Raw genomic sequence first — 23,295 nt, 5'->3', positions numbered from 1 at the left:
AGTGTACTTCGTCGATCTGCCTGTTCTGCTCCCCACTCTGTTTGTGGTGAAGCCTCTCACCGCCCCTGAGCCTCTGGCCTGTACCCCAGTTCTATATGCACAAATAAATAAATCTTTAAAAAAAAATCAAAACAGGGAGCTCTCAGCCCCCACCTCTACCACCACCCAAGTTAATTGGAAGGGAACAGTTTCACTGGCACATGTCCTGCTATTTGTATGGGTTATAAATGCTCCTCACAATTTAAAATCCAACCTGGATTCAGACAGAGCCTGCGTAGAGGCATCTACAGCTTGACTTTGACATTGAAAAAGTACTGGGGCAGTGAAGGGTCAGGTGCATGAGACTCAGTGAGGCCCTGGAGACCTCAGCTGACTGGTAGGGTCCATGGAGGGAGAGAACAAGGCCGTCTCTGCACCCTGAACCCAGATCCAGGCCAGATGCTCTCAGGGCCCCAGCTCTCCCTGGGGAAGGCTGCCACTTACCTCGGGCCACTGGAGGCGGGACACGAGTGGGACACCAGCCCCCACGGGCCCTGGGTCTCTGCTCCACCCCTGAGGCAAGTCACGTAGCTGCTCCCAGTTGTCAGTCACTGATGCCATCCCTGGCCTACTCTGAGGTGTAAGAATGATAAGCGCATGGGCGTGACCAGCGTTGGCAAGTGAAAACCCTCTGCAGCAATGACAGGAGAGCTTTGTGCTGTCACGGGACCAGCAGGAGCTGCCAGCCCAGAGAAGAGGCACAGGGAGCCCCTCGGCTGTGGGAACAAAAGCCAGCAAATGTGTCAGCGCTGCAGGTTTTACTTCTCCGGCTGGCTGGGCCTTCGAAAGGCTGACACCTTCCCTGGGCCCGGCCCCAGCTCCTGAGCCTCGTGGGCCCGTCTGCCCCAGCCACGAGTGACTGAGAGTGCTTTGCTGAGAAAAGGGAGAGGCCATCAATATGTCATGTCCACTTTTTGTCCTTTTTCACAGAGCTGTAAAGATGTTGTAGCCGACACCAGATATGTAATTCTCCAGCGTCGAGGGTGTAAACAAGGGCAACTGGCAGGGAGAGACACTTGGCAGGCGCTTTCCTATTGGCTCATGCATCCTCCCAGGCCCACAGTCAATCAAGTCCCACAGCTAAACTTCCCTGGGCCCTGCCCCTTTCTTAGTAGGAAAAGAAAGACAAGGTTGGTCCATTTCCTGGAGGGGGAGGGGTGTCCCTCTCTAGTTTTGGGGAGACCAGACCCCACAGCTCCATGCCATCTCTGCCATGTGGCCTAGGAGGCAGCGGAGTTGTCAGAAGGACCAGACACGCTCAGCCACGGGGAGTCGGGTCCACTTCTCGTTATGCAACTCAGTGCAACTCTGTCCAAACCCTGCAAGAGACATACTCTGCTCTGGAGTTTCTGTTTAAAGAGAGTTGGCAAAGCCAGCTGGAGGGTGGGGTGCCAGGGGCTGGAATGGGGAGCAGGCAGCCTACTGATTCATCCACCAAGGCAGCACCATTTCCTCCTTCTCCTGCTGGCAGCTGCCCCCCCCCCACCTAACTCTCTCTCTCTCACGCGCACACACACACACACACACACACACACACATACACGCACACTCTCTCTCTCTCTCTCTTTCTCTCTCTCTCATGGCTACACTACCCCGCCCTCCCGCCAGGACTCCTTGCAGAAGGATGGATGGCTCCTGCTACCCCAGGGGCCCAGCCCATGGGGAAACTTCCCCAGCCCCTTCCACATGCCCATGTCTCCTGCAGTTATTCTCCCCTCTCTGGCCTTTCAGCTCGCTGGCACCCAGAGCAGAAAGCAGGCAGCAACCATTGCATTCCAGGACATCTGTCACAGGAGAGAGGGGGTCCTGCTGTTACCAGTTCCTGTAGGAGACTATTTCCACATGGGCCAACACACATAAATCCAAGCAGACAAAGACATGTATTCCAAATGTCCAATGCGAAGGGCCGTTGCAGGCCTTAGGCTGGGACTGCCCTAGACAGGAACAGCTTCCTGGAGCAGGAGAGACCCAGTCACTCCCAGAAGAACATGTGGGTTCAAGAGGAGAGGAGCATGGGGGCAGGTAGCAGGGAAAGGGTGGAGGCTTGGGTTTGCCCCACTGAGGTAGGGAAAGCAGAAGAAAGTCGGAGCCACGCTCTGTGGAGGGAGAACAGAGGGACTGTCAAAATACCCCAGAGAGCACCCCTGGGGGACAGGGAGACAGTGGGGGCAGGAGTGGGAGAGTTGAGCTGGAAAGGACTAGGGAGACTAGCAGGGGAAAGAGGTGCCAGGAAGATGGCAGGAGAATCACCCCTCACCCTGAGTCTGGGCTCTGGGAAAGGGGAGCAGAGAGAGTGCAAGACCCCCATGGATTCTTTCTCCTGCCTGCCACCAGGAGCTACTGAGTCCCAAAGACCCATTTTCAAGGAGCACAAGGATTAGGAGGGGAGCTGAGGCTCACCCTGAGGCAAGCCACTGGCAGTGGGCAAGGACACAACCAGCAGGAGCCCCGCTGAGGGAGTACTTAGGACTTCAGTGCAGAGCAGGGCTGTGAGTCTCAAAGGAAGAGCAGGAAGGCCAGCCGCAGGGGAGGGGCATTCCCAGAGGGAGAGGACCAGTGAAGACTGGGTCTCTCCCACATGTGGGAAGGGGACTTCTGCTCCAGAAGGGGTGAGGAGGCCCCTCCTGCACACCCAGGCCCTGGGGGCAGAGGCTGCATTGAAGGACACGTGTGCTCTCAAAATACCAATAACGTCTTTCCAGAGAAGCTGGGAGACACCCCTCTCCCTTCCTCTACCCATGCCCAGAGTCCCTAAGTTCTCTACAGTGGAGCCCACATGCTCTTTAAACTCTCAAGTGGTTCTCAGGTACAGCTTGGGGTAAAAAAATCCCCAGTGAGCCTCTTAGAACGAAATCTCAAGTACCACAGCAGGGTGATAGGTGGAGGTCTGGGGCCAAGAGTAGACCAAAAAGTGGAGACCCCCAAAGAAGATCACCTGTGCACTAGGTCTGGCTTGTGGGTGGGCTCCCTGCTTCCTTCCCTTCCCCCACCCTCCTCCTACACCCCAACGCCCTCCCACTTCCTCTGGGCCAGCCAAGTGCAGGGCCTGAAGGAGCTAATGTTTTATTAAAGTCCAGATCTTCCTATTCTGGGGCCACCTTCCTCTGGCTAATTCTGTAATTCAATTAGTAGGAAACCAAGGCCTGACTGGTTGGGAGGGGGAGCACACCAGGCGCCTTCCCTTCCGTGATGATTACACCCCAGGCTTCAGCCCTGTTCGGAGTTGGGCAGGAAATTGTACTTCCTTCACTTCACAATGACAAGGGCCTTTTATCCCCGCGCACGGGGGCTTTGTAAATTACTGCCATCTCCGTGCAATTAATTCTGCTGCACTGTGCATCTCCCCACGTGGGAGAGGGCACCCGCCCACCTCCTTTGGAATCAGCAGAGCCCTCGCACCCACCTCGGCAGACTGCCCTGCTGGAGAGAGTGTCTGCCACCTGCCTACACCCGAGCTTGGAGACACCCATGAGGCCTGCCTCTCCCTGGGGGTGTCTCCCAGCCACACCCTTGCCCCCCCTTCTTCCTCTACAGCCCCCAGAGCTTACTGACTCTCCACATGCCCCATCCGGAGACTCCTCCTTACATTTTCCTAGGTTTTCTTAGTACCCAGCCTTCAGACACCTGCACTTAGCTCTCTGTTGGGAAGGCCTCGTCTCTGCTCTGTCTATCCAGACACACAAGACCCGAAACTGCCAAATGAAGACATGTGCTTCCCCGCCATGCTCAGTGTGCCCACCGAATGGCGAGCACGGAGCGGTGGGCACGGGGCCCCGGGTGAGCAGTGCTGACGGCCCCATGGTCGTGTGACTTCTCTCCAAAGCTGACCCTCTCTGCTGACCCTCTCTGCCTCCACTCCTACCCGCCGTGACTGCCAAAGTCCATTTCTGCTTCGCCAGGCTGCAGTTCTAGTCTGTTCAATTACATGATTTAGGAGACAGTGGCCTGAAAAGCGGTGACCCTGAGGGTGGGGGGTATGGGGAGGCTCAAGTAATGAGCTGTACTGGGGAAACCGGCAGAGGTGAGATGGTAGAGGAGGGGGTCAGGATGACGTCATACCCCACACACAGATTCCCCACCTTCCTGCAGTTCCTGACTTCAGACCCTGTCACGGGGCTGGTAGAGGCCAGGGTAGACAGGGGGAGGCAGGAGTCCATCCGCCAGAGGAGGACCAACATTCACACCCCGACAGCTTGCTGGGTGGAGAGAAACTGCTCCAACCACTGAGCTTAGAGGAAGCCCTGTGGCAAGGGCACCGCAGGACCCACCCCTGGTGTTCGCCCACAGGATGAATTTGCCAGGAAGCTGATGCCCAGTTATCTCAGGCTTTCCTCGAGGGAGTCATAGGTACCCACCCTGTCTGGCACACCCCATTTTCACCCAACTCCGTTTCATTCTATCCTCTTTCAGGGAAGATACTTCTTTTTCTTTAAAATTATGTGAATGACACATGAACACACTCTGTGTCTAAGCACATCAAAAAGGTTCAAGTTATTGGGACGACCCCACGCCCCTACTCCCAGAGTCGGTTTGCACAAATGAAAAGGGTGACGCCCTTCTGGACGAAGCCCGGAGATGCGTGAGTCCATGCAGATGCGTGAGCGCGCGACTCCATGTCCACTGGAATCTCCATACCCCGTTAGGCACCATTTGCTTTTCCCCTCTGACGTTGTCTTTTCACATTGGTACCTCTGGAACCCTTTCATCTTTTTAACAGCCATAGATTACTCCATGGTTTAAAAATAAAGCCATTCTTGCACTAAGGAACCTTTAGAGAGTTTTCAGTTTTTTGCTATTCCACACAGCCACCTGCTCTCTCCTCTGTGAGCGTAACTACAAGTCTACTTGGAGAGTCCAGCCTTGGCCGGAGGTGGGGAGAGAGCTCTGTGACACCAGCCTTGTCTACCGCAAGGGTGCTGCTCCCATCTCAGGCCCTCAGGCCCAGAATCCAGAGCTGGCTTTCTTTCCCACGGTCCTGTGGCACACGCAGCTGCTCCCTGAGAGAGCCCCTCTTCCCAAGTGGATCATGAGTTACCAAAGGGCATCACCAGGGTTACCTCAGCTTATTCAGTTCCTGGGAGAGAGAATTTGGCAGAACCAGTGACTGCTGAGCTGAGGTCTCTGCTTCACCCTCAAACCCTCTTCTCAACTCCTGGAGGGGTACAGCAATGAGTAACAGGAAGTCAAAGCTAGCGTTTCTGAGTGGGGTTCTGTGTGCATCACCCCTTTCCCTAAACATTAGAAGCCAGCAAGTGTCCAATGGGTGAGGCAGGGGGGTCTTTCACACCTGGCCCCCCTGAGTTCCACATCAACCTCCACCGTGCCGCCATGCCCACTCTGGGACACCAACCTGAAGCCATTCTCTCCCCAACAAGCTACTTTCTCCCTGGGCTCTGCCTTCAGCAAGGAAGCAGGTGTGGCCCGTTCACACATACCAAGTCAGCGGTTAATAAGTGCTTATCTGAATCTGCCCTTTTACAGAGAACTCATCTCTCAGGGCAGACTGGCTAGAAGTCCTGGGAGCAGGGGAGTGGACTGGCCCCTAGTGGACCCTGTGTAAAGCTGCTCCTTCCTGGCAGAGGTGCAGAGGGATGTAGGTGGAACTGGAACTCTACTTACCCATTCTGGGCTCTGCCCCCTAAGAGTACATCTGGGTTCATGCCATACCCTGCAGTTGGAGAGCACTGTAGGGGGTGCTCACACTCGTTGACTAGTAGGTCTCTCCATAAGCCTCTAAGGGGAATTGCCGTCTCAGTTTACAGATAAGGAAACTGGGGTTCAGAGCGAGGGACGAAAAAATGGCTGCTGGCTGGAAAATGTGTCAACTGAGTACAGCTTCCTGCATGGAACCCCAGGGAAGGCATGACAGGAGGCAAGAACAGAGCAGTCAGGACCTCAGGATGGGCTCCAGGAAGCCTTTGGAACAAGCTTCTCCCAGTAGATGCACCTGTCCCCTCTCCTGGGCAACCTGTCTCCCCACCACTGTTAAAGCCTACTGTGTCCCACTGACCTCTGGACCCTGATGGGCAGCCAGCCCTGCTAAGCACCCCACCCCCAAAGTGGCCAGAGCCTTGGGGATATAATACTGTTGACAAAAACATATTGACCTTCTGCTCTTGATCTGGGCACTGAGAACTAAGCAGAACCAAAACAAAAGCAAATCCCTGACCCTGATGAGAACGGGCATCTGCCTTGACCGAAAAATACAGCTATCCCCTGCTTTTCAAAAGTTCTCTGTAGGATCATTTACATTAGAAGTTTGAAGAGGGTTTCCTCTCTTATGTCAAGGGAAGAAAATAAACACTCACTTTCAGCATGTGTTTTCCAACAGCCGCCATGGAAGCAGAGTGCATCCCAGCAGAGATCAGCCCCCCAAATTCCATCTTCAGGAACATTTTATACCAACTATATCTACGACATCGTTCCTACTTTTATTGTGTATTAATGTTATTTGAGATTTTATGTGTTATTTGGTATAATTTGGTGGGTTATTTTGGGGGAATGGGAGCATTTAAATTTGTCTTACAAATTAATGGTAGTTGTTTATTTTCTTTATAACATTTTAACTTGAGAAAATTTTCGTACACCCTACTTTGGGATATGGAGGAAAACCGAATATACTAGCAGGGGCTAGGGGTGCCACAGAGAAGAGAAAACAGGACAAAGGCTCAGAGCATGTGTGTGGTGGGGAGGGATTCTATGTTGAATGAGGTCAAGAGAGGCCTCTGGGGCCTCCCTGGTGGCGCAACAGGTTAAAGCACAACACTATGAAGTATCACAGCCACTGCGGTACAAGTTCGATCCCCAGCCAGGGAGTTGACACACCTGGTGCGGCAGACCTGTTCTGACCTGCCCACTGCTCCCCTCAGCAGTGTACTTCGTTGATCTGCTCCCCTGTTCTGCTCCCCGCTCTGTGTCTGGTGAATCCTCTTACCCACCACACCTCTGGCCTGTACCCCACATTTCTGTGTGCATAAATAAATAAATCTTGAAAAAGAGACAGAGAGAGGCCTCTGAAGCAGTCACAACGGAGCAGAAACCTGAAGGGAGTAAAGGAACAAGGGGTGGGGTTGTGCTGAGCGGCAGAACAACAGTGCAAAGGCTCAAAGCGGGTGTGCCCGGCAGGGCTGAGAAATGGGAAGGAGACCAGAGACGGACAAAGGTGAAGAATGGAGAAAGCTGAGGCCAAGGCGTAGGGATGCTGGGGCGGTGACAGCAGGGTCCAGGAGGCCTCAAAGATTCTGGATCGCAATGGAGCTGTGATTTTTCGAAATGCAAACCAACCAACAAACAAAAAACTGTGGCTGAATTCCTAGAAGCTAGAAAAAAGCAACAGATTCTTTTCTTTCTTTTTTTTTCTGGAATCCTTTCTCATTACCCTGATCCATGGAAACAAGGTGGTCATCTGTTCCCCTCCACTTCCTCCTCCAAGCCTGCCCCTGACCTTGTCCTGAACTGGCTTGCGTGTGTATAGCAGACAGTGGCTGCCTCCCAAGACCAGTGAGGGCACGGGAGGGAAGAAGCCCTGGGAGAGGCAGGCAGCAGCACGAGGGACGACGTCACGGGGCCTCTGGCCGCTATTCATTTCAGTCCCCAGGTGTCTCCATCAATAACGTCTGCCATGACCAGAAGAGAAGAGGGGGAAGGCGGGAAGAAGGAGGGGGCTGGGGTCTGCACCAGCGGATGAGATGTATAGAGGTTCATTGGCTCCTCCTAGCCCGGAGTGAGTCAAAGCTGGGAAAGGCAGAGGGCTCAGGGGGAGCTGAGAGTCTCTGTCTCTCCAGTTTCTCTCCCTGCTTCCTTTTTCCCAAGTCTTCCCCCTTACACATATATTCCTTTCCATCTCTCTGAGACTAGGAGGAGAAGAAAGGCAGGACCGATTTCTACACTGGAAAAGGAGAAAGGGAGTTTTCGTTAGGAGTGGGTGGAGGAGGCACAACAAAGGATACGTTCCCTGGCAGGGGAGGGGAGAGGAAAAAAGAGGCCAGAGCAAGCTGATGACAGGATGGATGTGGGGGCTAGATTGGCACCAGCACCCTGCAGGCCTCATGAAAAGAGAACCTATGCCACTGGACTGGGCATAGAGCCTGGCACACAGGGGGCACTCAGACAGTTATTGACAAGTAGCCATGAGAATGACTAGTGGTCAACTATAGTCTGTCAATAAGGGAAATTGGCTTGACATGGACTAGACCAGTCAAGGAGGGCTGCCTGGAATAGGTGGAGTCTTAATGGATGGGACTGGCAGCTGTGAAAATGGGAGAGGATACATCCCAGGAGAGGAGATTGTAAGGGGGAAGTGTGTGTGTGTGTGCTGAATGCATGTTGTTGGGGACTGCTCAGATAAGATAGTAGGGAGTGAAACAAAGGGCCAGCCTATAGGGGGTCTTCTCTTTGGAAAGTCTCAGGTCTTTGCTCCCCAGGGCACTCAAATCTGAAGCTGACTTTCCCCTTGGCCCAGGGTTTGCAGACCTCCCATGCCATACGCAGCCAGACCTGCGGGATCAGGAAAGGGCCCTGACACTGGTCACGTTAAGGGACCTCGCAGGAAGATCTCCAGTAAACAAGCATTCTCTTTGCCTTGTTGTGGTACCTGAAGGGTCAGCATTGAAAAGTCGCACATATTTCTCTGTCAAATCCAGACTTCCTGGTGAGACTGTCAAAATCACTCAAGGAGAGAACTGAACTGGATCCAGGAGACCTGCAGTCAACCCTCTCAGTTCACACTCAAGGAGAGTGGGGCAGGAGAGGAGAGGGGATTTGCTGGGGTCCCCCAGGAATTAAGAGGCAGAGTTTGGAGCTTCACTCTGGTGGGTGGATATGCCCAAGAAGCCCTCTAAGGGGGTGGAGTGTGGAGATGTCACTGCATAAGTGGCAACAGGAGCTGGGGCAGGGGACACACGGACAGCCCCATTTGTTTGGTTATGACAGGCAGGCTGGGGGTCTTCCTTGCCGATGGAGCCTTTGTGAGGCAGGCCTAGAGGACCCCTGCTTCATGAACCCTCGTGGGAGCAGCGGCGGCACACCTAAGGGGCCAGAACAAGAAAGGAGTCAAATGTGACTAGAAGCACTGGGGTGAGGGGCAGAAGCTGCCCTTTCTGGGGGTTATTGGGCTGCAGCAGAAAAGCACTGGACAGCACCTGAGACAGAGGGAGATTGAAACAGAGCAGGAGGAGAGGGAGTGGCCGGGTGCACACTGCAAGAGGGCAGACTACAGAAAGGGACGGGGCCGAGAGGAGGCCTAAGGGGTGCAGAGTGGGGAGACTTCACCGAGGGAACAAAACGGAAAAGCAACGGGAGGGACGCACAGCAGACAGACAGGAAAAAACGGAGAGGCAGGCAAGCTTGAGTAGAGATCACAGGAGACACAGAGAGGTGGGGAGAGGGACCAGGAGCAGGGAGGGGCTGGAGACCGAGGGGCGGGCGGAAGGGCGCTTTGGCAGCCCGAGGGCGCCCCACTGACCCTTCTCGGCGCTTGCTTCTCTCCCCAGGCTGCGCTTTCCTCACCTACTGCGAGCGTGAGTCAGCGCTGAAGGCCCAGAGCGCGCTGCACGAGCAGAAGACTCTGCCCGGGGTAAGTGGCGCCCGCCGAGGCGCAAGCAACAGACGTGCCGACAGGGGGCGACTTCGGGAGGACGGGCTGAGACGCGGCGGGAGTGGGGGGTCGCTGGCTAGGGCGCGCCGTTTGCCTTCGCTCGGGAACTCGCGCGCCGCCCCTTGAGCCCCGGAAGCCGTGGGGCGCGGAGCCCCGGGCAAGGGGTCTTGGGCTTAGAGCGCAAACCTCGCCCGGCTCCCACCGCGCTGTGCCGTCCAGGCCCGACGGAATCCCGGGCGGGGTCGAACTTCGCTGTGGCCACAAAGCTCGGGCGCGGCTCCTCCCCTGACTCTCCCTGCGCGGCGAATGCAATCCCTCCTCAGCGCTTTGCCCGCGCGGCCAGCCACTGGAGGAGAAGCGGGGTGCCCTGGGCCCCGGGAGCCCGGAATTGCCTCGGTCATCCCTGCGGGGCAACCTGGACACCCGCCGATTTCGCCGTCTGACTAGGGCTTTGGGGGTAGGGAAAGGGGAGAGGGGGGAGGGGTCGTCTGCACGCCCCGACTCGGCGCCACGAGTGAGATCACCCTGGTTTATTTAAGGAGCCAGCCCTAGTCTTTGATAAACTATCGCGCCTCAGCCCTGGTTTATAGCTTCTGTGCGGGGGAGAGGAGAATTATTTATGACCCCCCTAACTGGGTGTGATATCAGCCATGGCTATTACGGAGACTAGTTCATCACCATAAAATAAGAAGTGTTCCTCAGGTCAAGGGTCTGCGTGGTCCCTCCTGTGGGTTCAGAGACATGGGGGGGGGCAGGGGGTGAGATATACGGCTCTGGGAGTACCTAAAGATAAATGGAAAGATGTGAGTGTTTGTGGGCATAATTTGAAGAATGTGCACATATATCGTGTTTAAACTTATACAGTGGACACTGCAGGGAAGCACCGTGTTCCATGGTATGCTCACCCATGTTTACACTCGCATGTTTGCGTTCTTACCAGGCAAACCATATGTAAACACACGTTTCCATTTCTGCTCCGTAGTTGGAAAGGTTAACCAGGTAGACTGGAGCAGCCGTCTTTTGCATCAGAGATTCTTCTTCACGCATCCAGGGGTGAGAAGGGCCTTCTTTCCATTAAGACAACCTTTGAATTGTATTTGGGTATTTGTGTTTGCAAAGCACGGGGCTGAGTCATCTGAATAACATACCCTCGAATGCAAATGTATGGAAATTGGCACAGCACGGGTTTTGTGTGAAGCCCAGCTCTGGCACAGTGGCCATTCCCCAGTTGGTTTTTTTAGTGGCACGACTACATGCACATATATTATAGTAATTACTTTCTGGGTGCCCTCTGTAAGACAGCAGAAATATGTTCCACATCGCCCCATGTTATGTGTGAAGCATAAAGCCATATTGTAAGATAATCAAAGGCTTCTGAGAAAGGTCTGTGCTGATTAATAAAGTGTTTATGGTACTTTGTTTTGGGGGAGATTGTGATGATATTTTAGAGCCACCCAAATGGAATAGCAGATATCATGTTGTGATGGGAGGCCCTTCATCAGCTTGAGAGAGATTGCTGGGGAGTTTCATGATGGCTAGAAGTCTGTGAATTAGATGGGGGAAACAGAAAGGAAGCGGGGGAGGGGCAGAGGGAAGTTTAGGATTTTTGAAAGGGAAGAAGCCAGGGACTGAAAGAATTTCAGTATTTGAGTGTGAACTGTTCAGGATCTAACATTAACTTGCGGTTGTTTATTTTACATGTAATAGAATAGCTAAATGATGGAGTGTATTAGTTCTTTAATAATTTATAGAAATACTTTGATGTTGCAGTAATTACATTAAAGGTCACATATCAAAGGTAATTTGGTTGAGCAGCTGTGATGGTTTCTCAGAAGCAATCAATACCACTGTCCGTGGTGCTGATTTCACCAAGGGGCCCGCCAGATTAAAGAAGGCTTATTACCAAGCAGAAAGGCCCAGGGGAAATCAGGAGCACATTGGAGCGACGCGCTAGCCCCCCCCCTCCCCCTTCCACCGATAATTAACACTGCTCCCCATAATCTGTGCTAATCCTTCATACTGGGAGATCCAGTGGCATTTTTCTGAAATCACAAAGACAAGTTGGGCAAGTTTGGGAAAAGGACAAAAAAAAATGTGAATGTGTGTTGGGAAATAGGCGGGGCAAAGAGAGAGGCCAACCATGGAGCTAAAATATAGCCTAGAGTTATCTTGCAGTGCCTGGAACACCATTCTTTCTTCAAAGGCCTCCTGGAAAGACTCATGGCCTCAAAGACCACATCACACAATCCTTAGGGCAAGCATAGCCCACAAGGGGGAGGGACAGGAAAAAGAGACAGGGTTGTAGCTCAAACTTCCCAGGGCACATTGTCCCTGCACAAACACGTGGAGACAGATGAAAAACAAAATGGTCAAATAAAATTATGCTTTAAAATGGAGTCACTTGGATTCCAGAAAACAGAACTGCTGTTATTACTTCTGGCTGGTTCTCTCCTTTGAGATCAGAGAAAGTGTGTTGCAGGCGAATACAGGGACAGCAAAAGCAAAATGCTCTTACCCAACCAAATAATAGGAGCTCCCACCAACTGAGACAGCGTTGGTCGGTGCCTGTTTCTTTGGGGGGCAGAGAGAGACCTCTACTTGTCTGGGGTGACCACACTAGGTGCCCCACTGAGCACAATCTATGTCTGACTAAAGAGAATGAAATTGAAAACAGTACCTAGAAAACTGGTAACCTCAGCAATTTAGGCACTTTTCCAGACTTCAAAATCCATTAAAATCAATCCATTAAAATCAGCCCAGCACTTTCTCACCATGGAGAAAAAAAGAAGATAGTGCAGCCAACCCATTCTGTTTCCCAGCAAGTTACAGAACTAACATCCTGTTGCCAGCAAGGAAAACAATCCCAGTGTTGTTACCCATGCACGCACACACCACCAACAGCAACAAAGATAGGACTAGTGACACTTCTCTTTCACGTACTTATTTGGGGACTGAGAAAAGGAGGTGACACTTTTCCTGAGAGAATTATAAGGTCAGAAACCAGACCACAGTGGCTGTTTTTACACATCAGAGGTCAATATCCCTGGAAACCAGACTAACCAAAGACGCTTAGGTGGCTGATGGAGTCATCCTGGACCAATGTCACAAATGGATTATTATTTTTGAGTTTGGCATGATTTTAATAGAATGAGATTACTAAACCATGAAGCCTTGTCAGGATTCTTTTGAGCAGTGTCTTCTGCCAGCATCTAGGCAGAGCGATTTCATTTTTCTAAATTCTCCATCTCTGTGTCTCCCTTACCCTCTTGATCTCACTCTCAGCCCCCTACTTCTTTCCAACCTACCCCCTTATTCTCAATGGCTGTTAATTAATAATTAACTATTAATAAGGCACAGTTAACATGGGGCAGTTTCTCAGTCCATCAACAAGTTTTTCTTGACAGTGTCTGTGCACAGTGCTAGGAGTCCTGGGAGACAGAGTTTTAAAAACGGTGCTTCTCCCTCTTGGAGTGGTCCATCCACTTCAAAGGCAGAAATTCCACACACATACACACACATCATCATCATCAATAATGCAAGACATTACATTCTTATAAAATGGGTAGTATGGGTAATTGCTCAATAATAACAGTGAACACTTATCTGACAGGCATGTTGCCTCCATGACTTTGTTTTCTCTTCACAACAACCCCATGAGGAAGAGAGCTGGTCATCTCCCACACAGGAGGAGACCCACATTTAGAGAGATCAAGCAATTCACCAAGATCACAGTTCATAAATGACCAGAGAAAGACAGTACTGTTTCTGTCAGCAGAACCCAGCACGCCCATGTCTCTTCTCTAGCACCACCAGTTGCTTTAGGAGTTTGGAAAGGGCGCCCAGATGACTCTGGGTCAAAGGTTTTGCTCAGGATATGAGCAGGGTGGGAACAGAATTGGGAATAAGACAGGCCTGTCAGATGGGAGGATGAGTCTCGGAACCAGCCTAGAGGGTGAGGGGCCGCAAGCTGGAGAAGCCCACTCTTGGGCCCACCTATGCACAGGAGGCCTCTTGGAAGATTTCTTTCTTTAAATAGGGCCCTGATACTTAGTCCCAGTTCCTTCACCTCTGGGACTTGCGGGGAATTGTCTTCCAGAAAAAGTCCATCTGTTTCCAAGTGTAGGGATGTAGAGTCTCAGGGGAGAGGTTTCAATGAGAGAAAATGGGCAACATGACCAGCACTGGCCAGCACTCTGCTTGGCTGGCAGCAGAAAGGGCTCTTCAGCTGGACTCGTGAGGGTAGAGAGCTGGGTCCAGTTAGTAAGAGACCTGGAAGCTGTGAGAAGAGGAAATGGGCAGGGAAGAGGGCAGGGAGGGAGCTGGCGGGGGAGGGGAGGAGGGAGAGCTGTATCTGCTTGGTAAACATTAAAGTTCCAATTCACTAGTTAAAGATTGGCTTTTGTGCCCTCACTCCACCAACTGAGAATACAAAGCAAACCAACACACTTCTCTGGCTGCCTCCCCCACCCTCTGTTCAGCCTGGTACACATGCAACATTGCGGCCATCATGCCGCCTGACTCAGGTCATCGAAGCTCAGGACAGGTCATTTCCATGGAAATTCAAGGTCACTTTCTTTGAGTTTACTAGGAAAGATGTTAAAATGGGAAAGAACTCAGTTGGGGGGCCTCCCTGGTGACACAGGGGTTAGTGTCTGTGCTATCAAGCTATCGCCAGCCACCGCAACTTGAGTTGACTCTGGCCAGGGAGGTGACCCACATGGCGAACCTCTCCTGTCTCACCCGCTGCTCCCCTCAGCAGAGTATTTGAGTCAATGCACCTGTTCTGCCCCTCACTCTGCATCTGGTAATCCTCTCACTCCCACCCTCTGCATCTCTGGCCTACACCCCAGTTCCTGTATGCAGAAAGAAAGAAAGAAAGAAGGAAAGAAAGAAAGAAAGAAAGAAAGAAGGAAAGAAAGAAAGAAAGAAGGAAAGAAAGAAAGAAAGAAGAAAAGAAAGAAAGAAAGAAAGAAAGAAAGAAAGAAAGAAAGGATGAAAGAAAGAAAGAAAGGATGAAAGAAAGAAAGAAAGGATGAAAGAAAGAAAAGAAAAGAACTCAGTAGGATTTGCAGCAGGACACCCACGGGGTGTCTCTTCTTTCTTTTCCTCTTCCTCCTACTTTCCAGAGTTTCATTTTCTCTCTGTTTCTGTCTCTTTATGCTTGTTTCTTCCCTTTTTCTCTGACTTCTGGTCATTTCCCTCTTTTTCTTGTTCCTTCTCACTTTCAACCCACTTTCTTTCATCCCTCCTCACACTTTCCTTTCTCCTCTCCTCCTCCCTCCCTGCTGCCTCACCCCCTGCCCTCCTGCCTCACCACCCCTACTCTGGCACCCACGCCCCCCACCATGGGACCGTCCCACCTTCCCTGGGCTTTCCTGACAGGCCCATTTCCCTCCCTGCCAGCTCTGCCATGGAGGGACCCTTCCAATTTTATGTACAACTGTAAAGATGAGTGATAAGTAGAAAGGATGCAGGCAAGAACAAGATGAATAAATTATAAAGGGCAAATGATGACAAGACAGGGGTCCCCAGAGACGGTGATATGATAACAGAAACTAAAGACGAATTTATGATAGATATAGTTAGCATGTACAGCGGCTCTTCATTCTTTGGGTGGTTTTACAACTTCTTGGGATGGGCACAATCAAGGTGTTTCATTTTAGAGACCTGACATGTTTCCACTTGTCTGTCCTGCAAACACAGGGTTGGTTTTTGTCTCTGGACAGTGAGTCCCATCAGCCCCTGCATCTTTTCACCCAGTTCCCCCCAACACACAAACCCCGGGCCACCTTGTATCCTTATTTCAGATCATGGGGCCACATACCAGATTCCCATCTACCTCCAGTTCCTCACCCTGTGCTGTCTTTCTTGCTAAGCATACTAGTTTGTGGTGGCTTCAACCAAGTATCACTGACTGGGTGACAAAAAACAGAGGTGTATTGTCTCACAGTTCTGGGCTAGAAATCCAACATCAAGTTGCCCACAGGGTGGGTCCTGCTGAGGGCTATGAGGAAGACTCTATTCCCTGTCTCTCTGCTCCCTTCTGGCGGCCTCAGGTGTTCTTTGGATTTGGTGCCATTCTTGTTTGTCTTCACATCATCTTCCCTGTGCTATCTGTCTCTGTGTCCACAGCTCCCCTTTCAATAAAGACACCAGTCACATGGGGCTAGGGCTCACCTTAATGGCCTCACTTCACCTTGATCATGTACAAAGACCCTATTTTGAACAAGGCCATGTTGCCAAATGCTGCAGGCTATGACCGCCATGTCTTTTGGGGTTATACTATTCCACCCATAGTGCTGAGAAATGGCCAGTCTATGGCTGCCCATGGATGGGGGAAAGGTCCTCAATGTCTGAATTCTGGGAACCATCAAGGATCACGTCTGACAGCCATGTGTCCAGTCTACAAGCCCCTGACCCTGATGCAGCCCATGTACCAATACAGGGGTTGAGGCTGCCTCGGGAAGCCAGGGACCCCGCTGGCCCCTTGTGTGGATCGAAACCCCAAGGTCCCAAGAAGGAAGTCAGAGACAGTTTCAGCAGGAGACTGAGGAGCCAGCGATCCAGTGCTCCATCTGTGGTATGGTCAGCTCTCACCTCTGCTCTTCTGCCATCCACAGCCCCCCTCCACTGTTATTCATCAAGTCTTCACACCCTTCCCAGAAACATGGCCAAAGTGTCCGCCTTTGGACATTTTGCCTCTTTCCTAGATTGCCACCAAGCTGCCCTCTCCTTTTTCCAGCTACTCTTCCCAGACACGGACCCATTTGGGGGGATCACATCTTCTCTGTGGCCCCCATGAGAGACCCCAGGTCCAGCTGGGTCCTGTTCTCAGTGAAACTCACTAACTGATATCCCTGAAAGACCCAGCGAGTCTCTGTGTCCACACCCACCATATCTAACTTGAAGGAAATAAATGAGCATGTGAAAAAGCAGACTGAGAGCTTGGACTGAAAGACAGGAGCTCTGGGTCCCAGGTCCAACCTTCCCCATGTGGCCATGGGCCAAGTCTCAGCTGGGAGCTTCCCTGGACCTCGAGCTTCCTCATGGAAAAGGAGGCAATGGATGTTTGCCTCGGGGCCCCTTCCAGCCCTGACAATCTTTGAAATTCTAAGCGTCACAGAGTTGGCATCACTACATTACTAAAGATGACAGAGAGGGGCGTGAGTGGGAGAGCAGGGGGAGTGTCTCCTGCTCTCCACTTCCTGACTCCATTTGTGGTAAGTGCATAAAGCACCTCTTCTGGTACAGGCTGTGCAGCCTAGCTCACCGCGACCCCCACTGGGGCAGGCCACCTGGCTGGGTTGCAGTAACGGCCCGGCGTCCCATGTCCACCTATTGCCCTTCTGCCTCAAGACTTTCTCCTGTCCTCTCTCGGGTCTCTTAGGAAACCAAGCAGACATTTCGCAGTCTTTTCAGCATGGCGCCCTGCGTGGGTTGGATCGCGGTTGCTATCACCCCATTGAGTGGCAGCTGTGTGTATGGATAACCCGTCCTCTGCAGCAGTGGCTGGCGGGCAGGGGCATCTGGCATCAGACAAAAGAGAGCGAGGCACAGCGCACCCCTGAAATAGCTTACAGTCTGGTTTGGGAGGCAAGTGTGAACACAGGGCAAAATCCAGAAAATACCTTGAGGTATCAAAAACTGGTAGTGATGGGAAATACCCAGGTGTTCAGATGAGCAAGTGCTTCTGATAAGCCCATGGGGGATCTTCCATCACCACAACGGCCTCCTACTTCAGGGTCTCATCCCTCATGCACTCTTCATAGCTTGGCCATGTGCCAAGGTCACGGTGCCATGGAGCTCTGTCCACCTGGAAGCCCTTCTGGTTTCCCCACCCACAAGACTCAGCTGGGCAGCCCACCTGCCTCCGGACTCAAACCCTCCAGCCCCCTGGATCACCCTCCCGAGTATATCACCTCCCCTCAGCTTCTGCTTTTCTTCTTGTCTTTCCCTCTGCCTCAAGAGTTTCTGTTCATCTTCACAGGCCCAAATCCAACATCACTTTCTCTGTAAAGTCTCTGCACCCCCTCCAAAAGTTTCCCATCCCCTCATGGTAGCCAGCTCATTGGTCCCCAACTCCAGTGATGTCCTGCCCCTGCCCCGGCGCCTGGAACTGTGTGTGCTCAGATGTGCTTGCGAGAGTCACGGTGAGACTGTTAAAGGGTTCGTTGACCTTTCTCCAGACACAATTTCAAGCCTGAGAAGCTGAATGTCTCATGCCCTTGCTCCTGGATGAATGTGGTTTAGGCCCCAGGGTTATTTGTAAAAAGCACAGCAGGTGTTTATGTTGCATCATTCCAGAAAGGTGGGCTGTTGTGTCCCATCAAAGATGAGCAAGTCTGGATGATAATGGCAGAAAGTGACATATTTCTTTATTCTTCAATTATGTATGAAAAAAAATAAATTTGTAAAGATAAAAAGTCTGGTTCAGGGCCATGAGATGCGCCAGGGTCCCAGTTTATTGTGACTCAAAGGCATATTTAGTTCCAGGCATTTGAGTCGGTTCTTGACGAGACCACCAGGGGGCGCCAGGCAGGTGGCCTCCTCTTCTGGTGGCTGAATGGGCTCCAAGCTGGGCTTAGCCTGCTGTGCTCAACTCTGTGCCCAGCACTCAAGGGGCAAAGTGGTGCCAAAAGCACCACTCCACTCACTTACAGCTTACAGGCTGCGGGGAGGACAGCAACCAGCTGGATGACTTGGGAGGAGCCCCCTGACTTTTCCGCGCCTTTCTGAATTATAATGAAGATCTTATGTGTAAGCTTTCCATAAATAACCCAGGGACTATTATGAATGAGAAAATAGTGACATCTACGTAGATAACCTCCGGGTCCCTTGTCACAGCAAGATCCGGTGACTCGTAATATACATGTAGAACAAAGACTTGACTACAAATCATAAGTTACCAAATGGTCAAGTGAGTGACGCAAGATACCCATTCTGTTTCATTTCAAAAGAGGGGAAGAAGATGAGCTGGAATGACCAGAAAGGCCTGCAGAAGTGGGGGGTGTGGGCACAACAAGAAGGGGAAGTTGGAAAGGTGGTAAGGGGGGAAGGATTTGGGGAGTCAGGGAGGTCTGCATTTTCCTCCCAGAGTTGGGGATGAAAGGGGTGAATGTGGTGGGAGGGTGGAGAAGCTCTTCAGACCCACCAGCTCCTTACAGCCTGCAGGCTCTGATCCACTCCAGGTAGATGGGTCACCCACATCCTGATCACCCTGTCCACCCCACTCCTTCCTTCCCAGAAAGACCTATCTCCCCTCCACAGCCCTCCCAGGACTTCAGGGCTTAACGCCACCTTCCTTTATGAAGCTCTCCAGGCCACTCTAATCCCCTGGCCACGCACGCGCATGCCCATCAGTGCTAAGGTCTAGGCCCTGGCTGAAGTATAGACCTGGACCATAACATCGGCATCACCAGGGTGCTGGTTAGACATGCAGAGTCGCGGGTCCCTCTGCACACCTTGTGAGTCAGTCTACTCCAACTGTACTCCTGTATCATATGAGATTCATGTGCACAATGTTTGATGGCCCAGCTTGGGGCTCTAAAAGATCTTGTCTTCATCTGAATACTCTTTAAGCTAACTCTAGACAAGCATTTGAGTACAAGTGATATCTTTGGGTGGTGACCCCAGGAAACATGACATGGGGGACACGCACAGCAAAAAAAAAAAAAAAAAAAGGAAAGAAATCAAGGAGGAAGAATGTGTTACTGGGCAGCCCCACTTCCGCAGTTACTGGTGCCTAACCCACGGGGGATTCTAGACGCAGAGTGGATCACTCCCCAGAGTCATCCATAGGGACAAGTCGGGGGTTATTTTTCAGATTCCCACCTGTCTCTGCCCAGGGGTGCTGGGTCTCCCAGTTCAGATTTGCTGCATGAGTGGACTCAGAAAAAAAGCCACAAGTAGCAAAAGCAGGTGTGGACATTGGCAGCCAGGCTGGGTCCCTGCACTGGGAAGAGCGTGGGGCTGTGGATTCACTGTGCATTCACTGCAGAGCTGCTCTGGCTCCTGGCTGCAAACTCCCAGATAAGAGGGCAGATAATGGAATCCCATCTCCAGCCACAATGACCCCGACCACATACTGAACATACTCACTGCACGCCAGGCACGTCGCAGGTGAGCTCACTGCACAGGTGCTCTCTGGGGACTGTGAGCACTGGCTTGTGGAAGAGAACAAGGTGAAGGGGCTTGCACAAGGCCATGCGGCCAGGCAGAGGTCTGGCTGCAGGTGCCTGTTCCCTGCTCCATATTCTCTGGCATGACCTCTGCAGAAAACCAGAGCTACAAGGGTCAGAATGATGTCACCTTCCTCAGTCCCTGCCACCCCAAAAGCAGGCTGATACACAAGAGACTCTGGTGTGACTGCCAGACCCCAGAGGGACACGTGAGCCTGAGCTGTAGCCCTTCAGGTGTCGCCGTGCCCCAGACCTGCCTGGAATAGGAGCGGTCTTTTCTGCATGGAAAGCCGAGTCGAATTCCAGTGCCGGCTGCGCCCGCTGCCTTCCCGTGCGCCTCTCTGAATGTCAGTTTTAGTGACCCCCTGATCCGTTACAAATACATTTGGTGGTAATGGCTTTAACAAATGGAACTTTTGTTTCATGTGTATCAGAATTTGGGGTCAGTTGGTGGCTTGAGAGCATCACAATGTCACTATCAGTGGCAGAATCTCTTACCTCACAGTGATAAAATGGCTGCCACCTCCAAGCAGCACTTCTGCAATCAAGCAGAGTAAGTCCAGCTGTAGCTGTGCCTTCATCAGGAGTGCAAGACGTTGCCCACAGGCCCCGCCCCAGCAGATTTCTGTTTCTATTTCATTGGCGAGCACGAGGTCACGTGATCATCACAGCTGCAAGGGTGGCTGGGAGAGGGAATATTTCTCCAAGGATGAATCATATCTCTGCCATAAGCAAAACTTCACTTTGATTAGTGAAGGAGAAGTGGGGATGAATCAGGGGCAGTAGAATCTGCCACACCAGCAGAGGGGGGAGAGGTCACAGAAGAACAGGCTCGGAGCCACAGCAGCCTCCCCCACGTGCCTCCAGCAGCAGCTCATAACCCGGTGTTTCACCAGCAGGCTGAGTCCGAGAGAATAGCTTTCCAGTGTTCCAGAGATGCCTCAACAGAGTGCTGCTAACTCAGCACGTTATTCAACTACTGACGTGGTTTCTAATTCCATGAGATGCAGCGGAGGATGAAGATTCAGCCCTAGGTACCATTTTTATCATCTGTCTTCCTTGAACTTGCATCCATCTGAGATTCAAACACTGAAGAGTGGAGACCCCAGGCCACAGGCTTTCCACAGTGGTTTCCACACTCCCTGTTTTCGCCAACTGTTGCACTGGGGTGCGTGCCTTCTGAAAGCAGTCTGGCCAGTTTTCAAGGCCGGTGACAGTGCGACAGAGTCATCTTTCAGCAGTGGAAGCATGGTCTCAGGGGTGGGCTCTGTGCAAAGCCTGCCTGATATACCCCCAAGATTAGCTTCAGCTGGGCTGGACTGAGAGCGAGGAAGGAGGGGGTCAGAGATGGCACTGGGGCTGCCTGTGTCTCCCTCGGGCTCCTCGATGGCTTAAAACAGAGCATGAGGAAACACCCTCCTCCACCAGGATGTGGGTTGTCCCAAGGGGTAGGGAATCTCCAGTCACAGAAATGTTCAAGCAGAGATGAATGGCCTGGAAGGGTGACAGGAAGCACAGGTAATATAGGTAATTCCGACATTGGAGCAAATCACTTCTAGGAGGTGAGCCATGAGGCTGCGATTCTCTTAGCAACCGTCCTAGTCTTCAATGCCACCTACACCATCTGTCCCAAATCCTGGATTCCCCAACCTGAATCCAGAGGGGAGCTGCCATGAGCACTCAGGTGCTTCAATCCCTTCCTTCTCTGAAGACCCTCAGGACTTAGACCAGACCCACCACATCACTAGACAGATTCAGCATCCACTTCAACCAACCTAGCTCCACCACTCTGAGCTGTGTGACTGTGGGCAAGTCACTTCACATCTCTGTGCTCACAAGTCACCTCACATCGGCCCTGAGATGCCAGTGGGACTCCTCCAGGGACTGTCCACACTTAGCACTATGCCTGCCACAAGCTGAGCACCTGTGTCCACAGCTGCTAATGTGGCCAGGCCTATGCCCTCCCAGAGGCACGTGGCCCTGCCTGGCCCTTTGACCCACCCTATCTGACCTTACCTGGGGAGCACCTGGGTCAAGGTGCACAGTAGTGACTCCTCCCAGCTGCAGAACCCAGCGAGACTGACCAGGTGGGAGTCTGACAAGCCTCAGTGAATGGAAGCCAGGTGTGGGTATGGTGGGAACATTCTAGAGGCCACAGTCCTGTCCCTGCCAAGTTGTGGTTCAAGGTAACCATTTGATGACTGCATCAAGTCTTAGCTAAGTTTTCCTAATGTTTTGCACAATCCCCACATGAGACATATAACCCTGCTTCTCCACAATGCCTTTGGGCTCCCCCAGGACAGCAGCACCCCTGGAAGCTGGGTGAGTGGAGCTGGAAGATTTAAAACTCTGACCAGTGAGAGCAGAAGCAGAATCATGTCCTGGCACCCACATGGCTTGAAATGGTCCAGGAGGCCCTTCAAGGCAGGGCAACCCAAAGATCCCAAATGAATATGTATTTGGCCTTTCCCAGCAGACCTGACAGCTGGCAACCAACCGCCGGGACTGCTCAGAGCCTGGGAGAAGGTTTTTAATTCAATTCCTAAGTGTTTCCTGAGCTCCCACCAGGAGCAGGCCCCATGCTAGGTGCTGCTTGCTGGGTGGAGGCAAGGAGAGGCCAGGCACCCTGCTGCCCCAGGGCACACCCTCTTGCAGAGAAGAGATGGACATGCCAAGCAATGAGAGGACAATAGATTGAGGCTGGGGCTGAAAGTTAGAGCCCTGTGCTGTGGTGTGCACTGAGCATCTTGCGTGGGCCACACTGGCTGTGTGGGCTCACTACCCGTGGAAGGTGGGCAGGACTTGGGTCGATGGAGAAGGGCTGGACTCAGCGTTCCAAGGTGAGGGCATCCACATAATGGGGAGCTGCACGGCCATGAGGGAGAGGGCTGTGCTCTCTGTGGGGTGAAAAGAGCTTGGGGGTCTGGAGCTGAAGAGGTTTGGGACCCCAGTGGGGTGCCTTTGAACCGCCCACTGAGCAACTTGGGCTCTTGGGCTCTCTTTTTGGTACTTGGAAAACACTAAAACTTCTTGCAGAGGAGACTTGCAGCCCTCCGCAGGCCATAGGCAGCATGGACAGGAAGGGCCTGGGCTGGTCTCCGGCAGAGTCGGGCAGGCGGGGACTTCAGGAGCAGGGGCAGTGGAGAGTGGAGAGCCATCCTGGGTCTCTACTCGGGCAGCTGAGTGGGCAGAGCTGGCACGCCCGGGGCGTGGGCTGGCAGAGGTTACTTGCTTGGTTTTGGGCGGTCCTGTTGGAGATGGGTTTAGGGAAAACTGGACTCCTTCTGGGACCCTAAGCTGGTGAAGGCAACTTGACCACCTTTGCCCCCACAACCACTTGGAGGACGTCGCCACCTGGAGGAGAATGCTGAGAGGCCTTTACCTCTGCACATGGCGTGGGAGTTCAGGGATGTTCAGATTTGTAGCAAATGTAAAGAAAAGTAGAAGACAGTGATTCTCTCTCTCTCTCTCTCTCTCTCTCTC

The 23,295-nt window shown here is 52.4% G+C and overlaps 1 protein-coding gene across 11 annotated transcripts in view; it reads left to right on the top strand.

Annotated features, from left to right (window-relative positions):
* CELF4 (CUGBP, Elav-like family member 4) overlaps positions 1–23,295 on the top strand; it is a 279,310-nt gene that overhangs the window by 65,228 nt on the left and 190,787 nt on the right. For all 11 annotated transcript variants that reach the window (XM_004683865.2, XM_004683857.2, XM_004683859.2 and 8 more), the window contains exon 2: positions 9,531–9,613. In XM_004683865.2, the coding sequence (XP_004683922.1) occupies positions 9,531–9,613 (83 nt within the window). The remainder of the gene's footprint in view (positions 1–9,530; positions 9,614–23,295) is intronic.

The sequence above is a fragment of the Condylura cristata genome, unplaced genomic scaffold, assembly GCF_000260355.1.
Source record: "Condylura cristata isolate star-nosed mole 26May11 unplaced genomic scaffold, ConCri1.0 scaffold00016, whole genome shotgun sequence".
Taxonomy (NCBI): domain Eukaryota; kingdom Metazoa; phylum Chordata; class Mammalia; order Eulipotyphla; family Talpidae; genus Condylura; species Condylura cristata.
The sequence above is the reverse complement of the archived record's forward strand: the minus strand, read 5'-3'. Positions and strand labels throughout refer to the sequence as shown.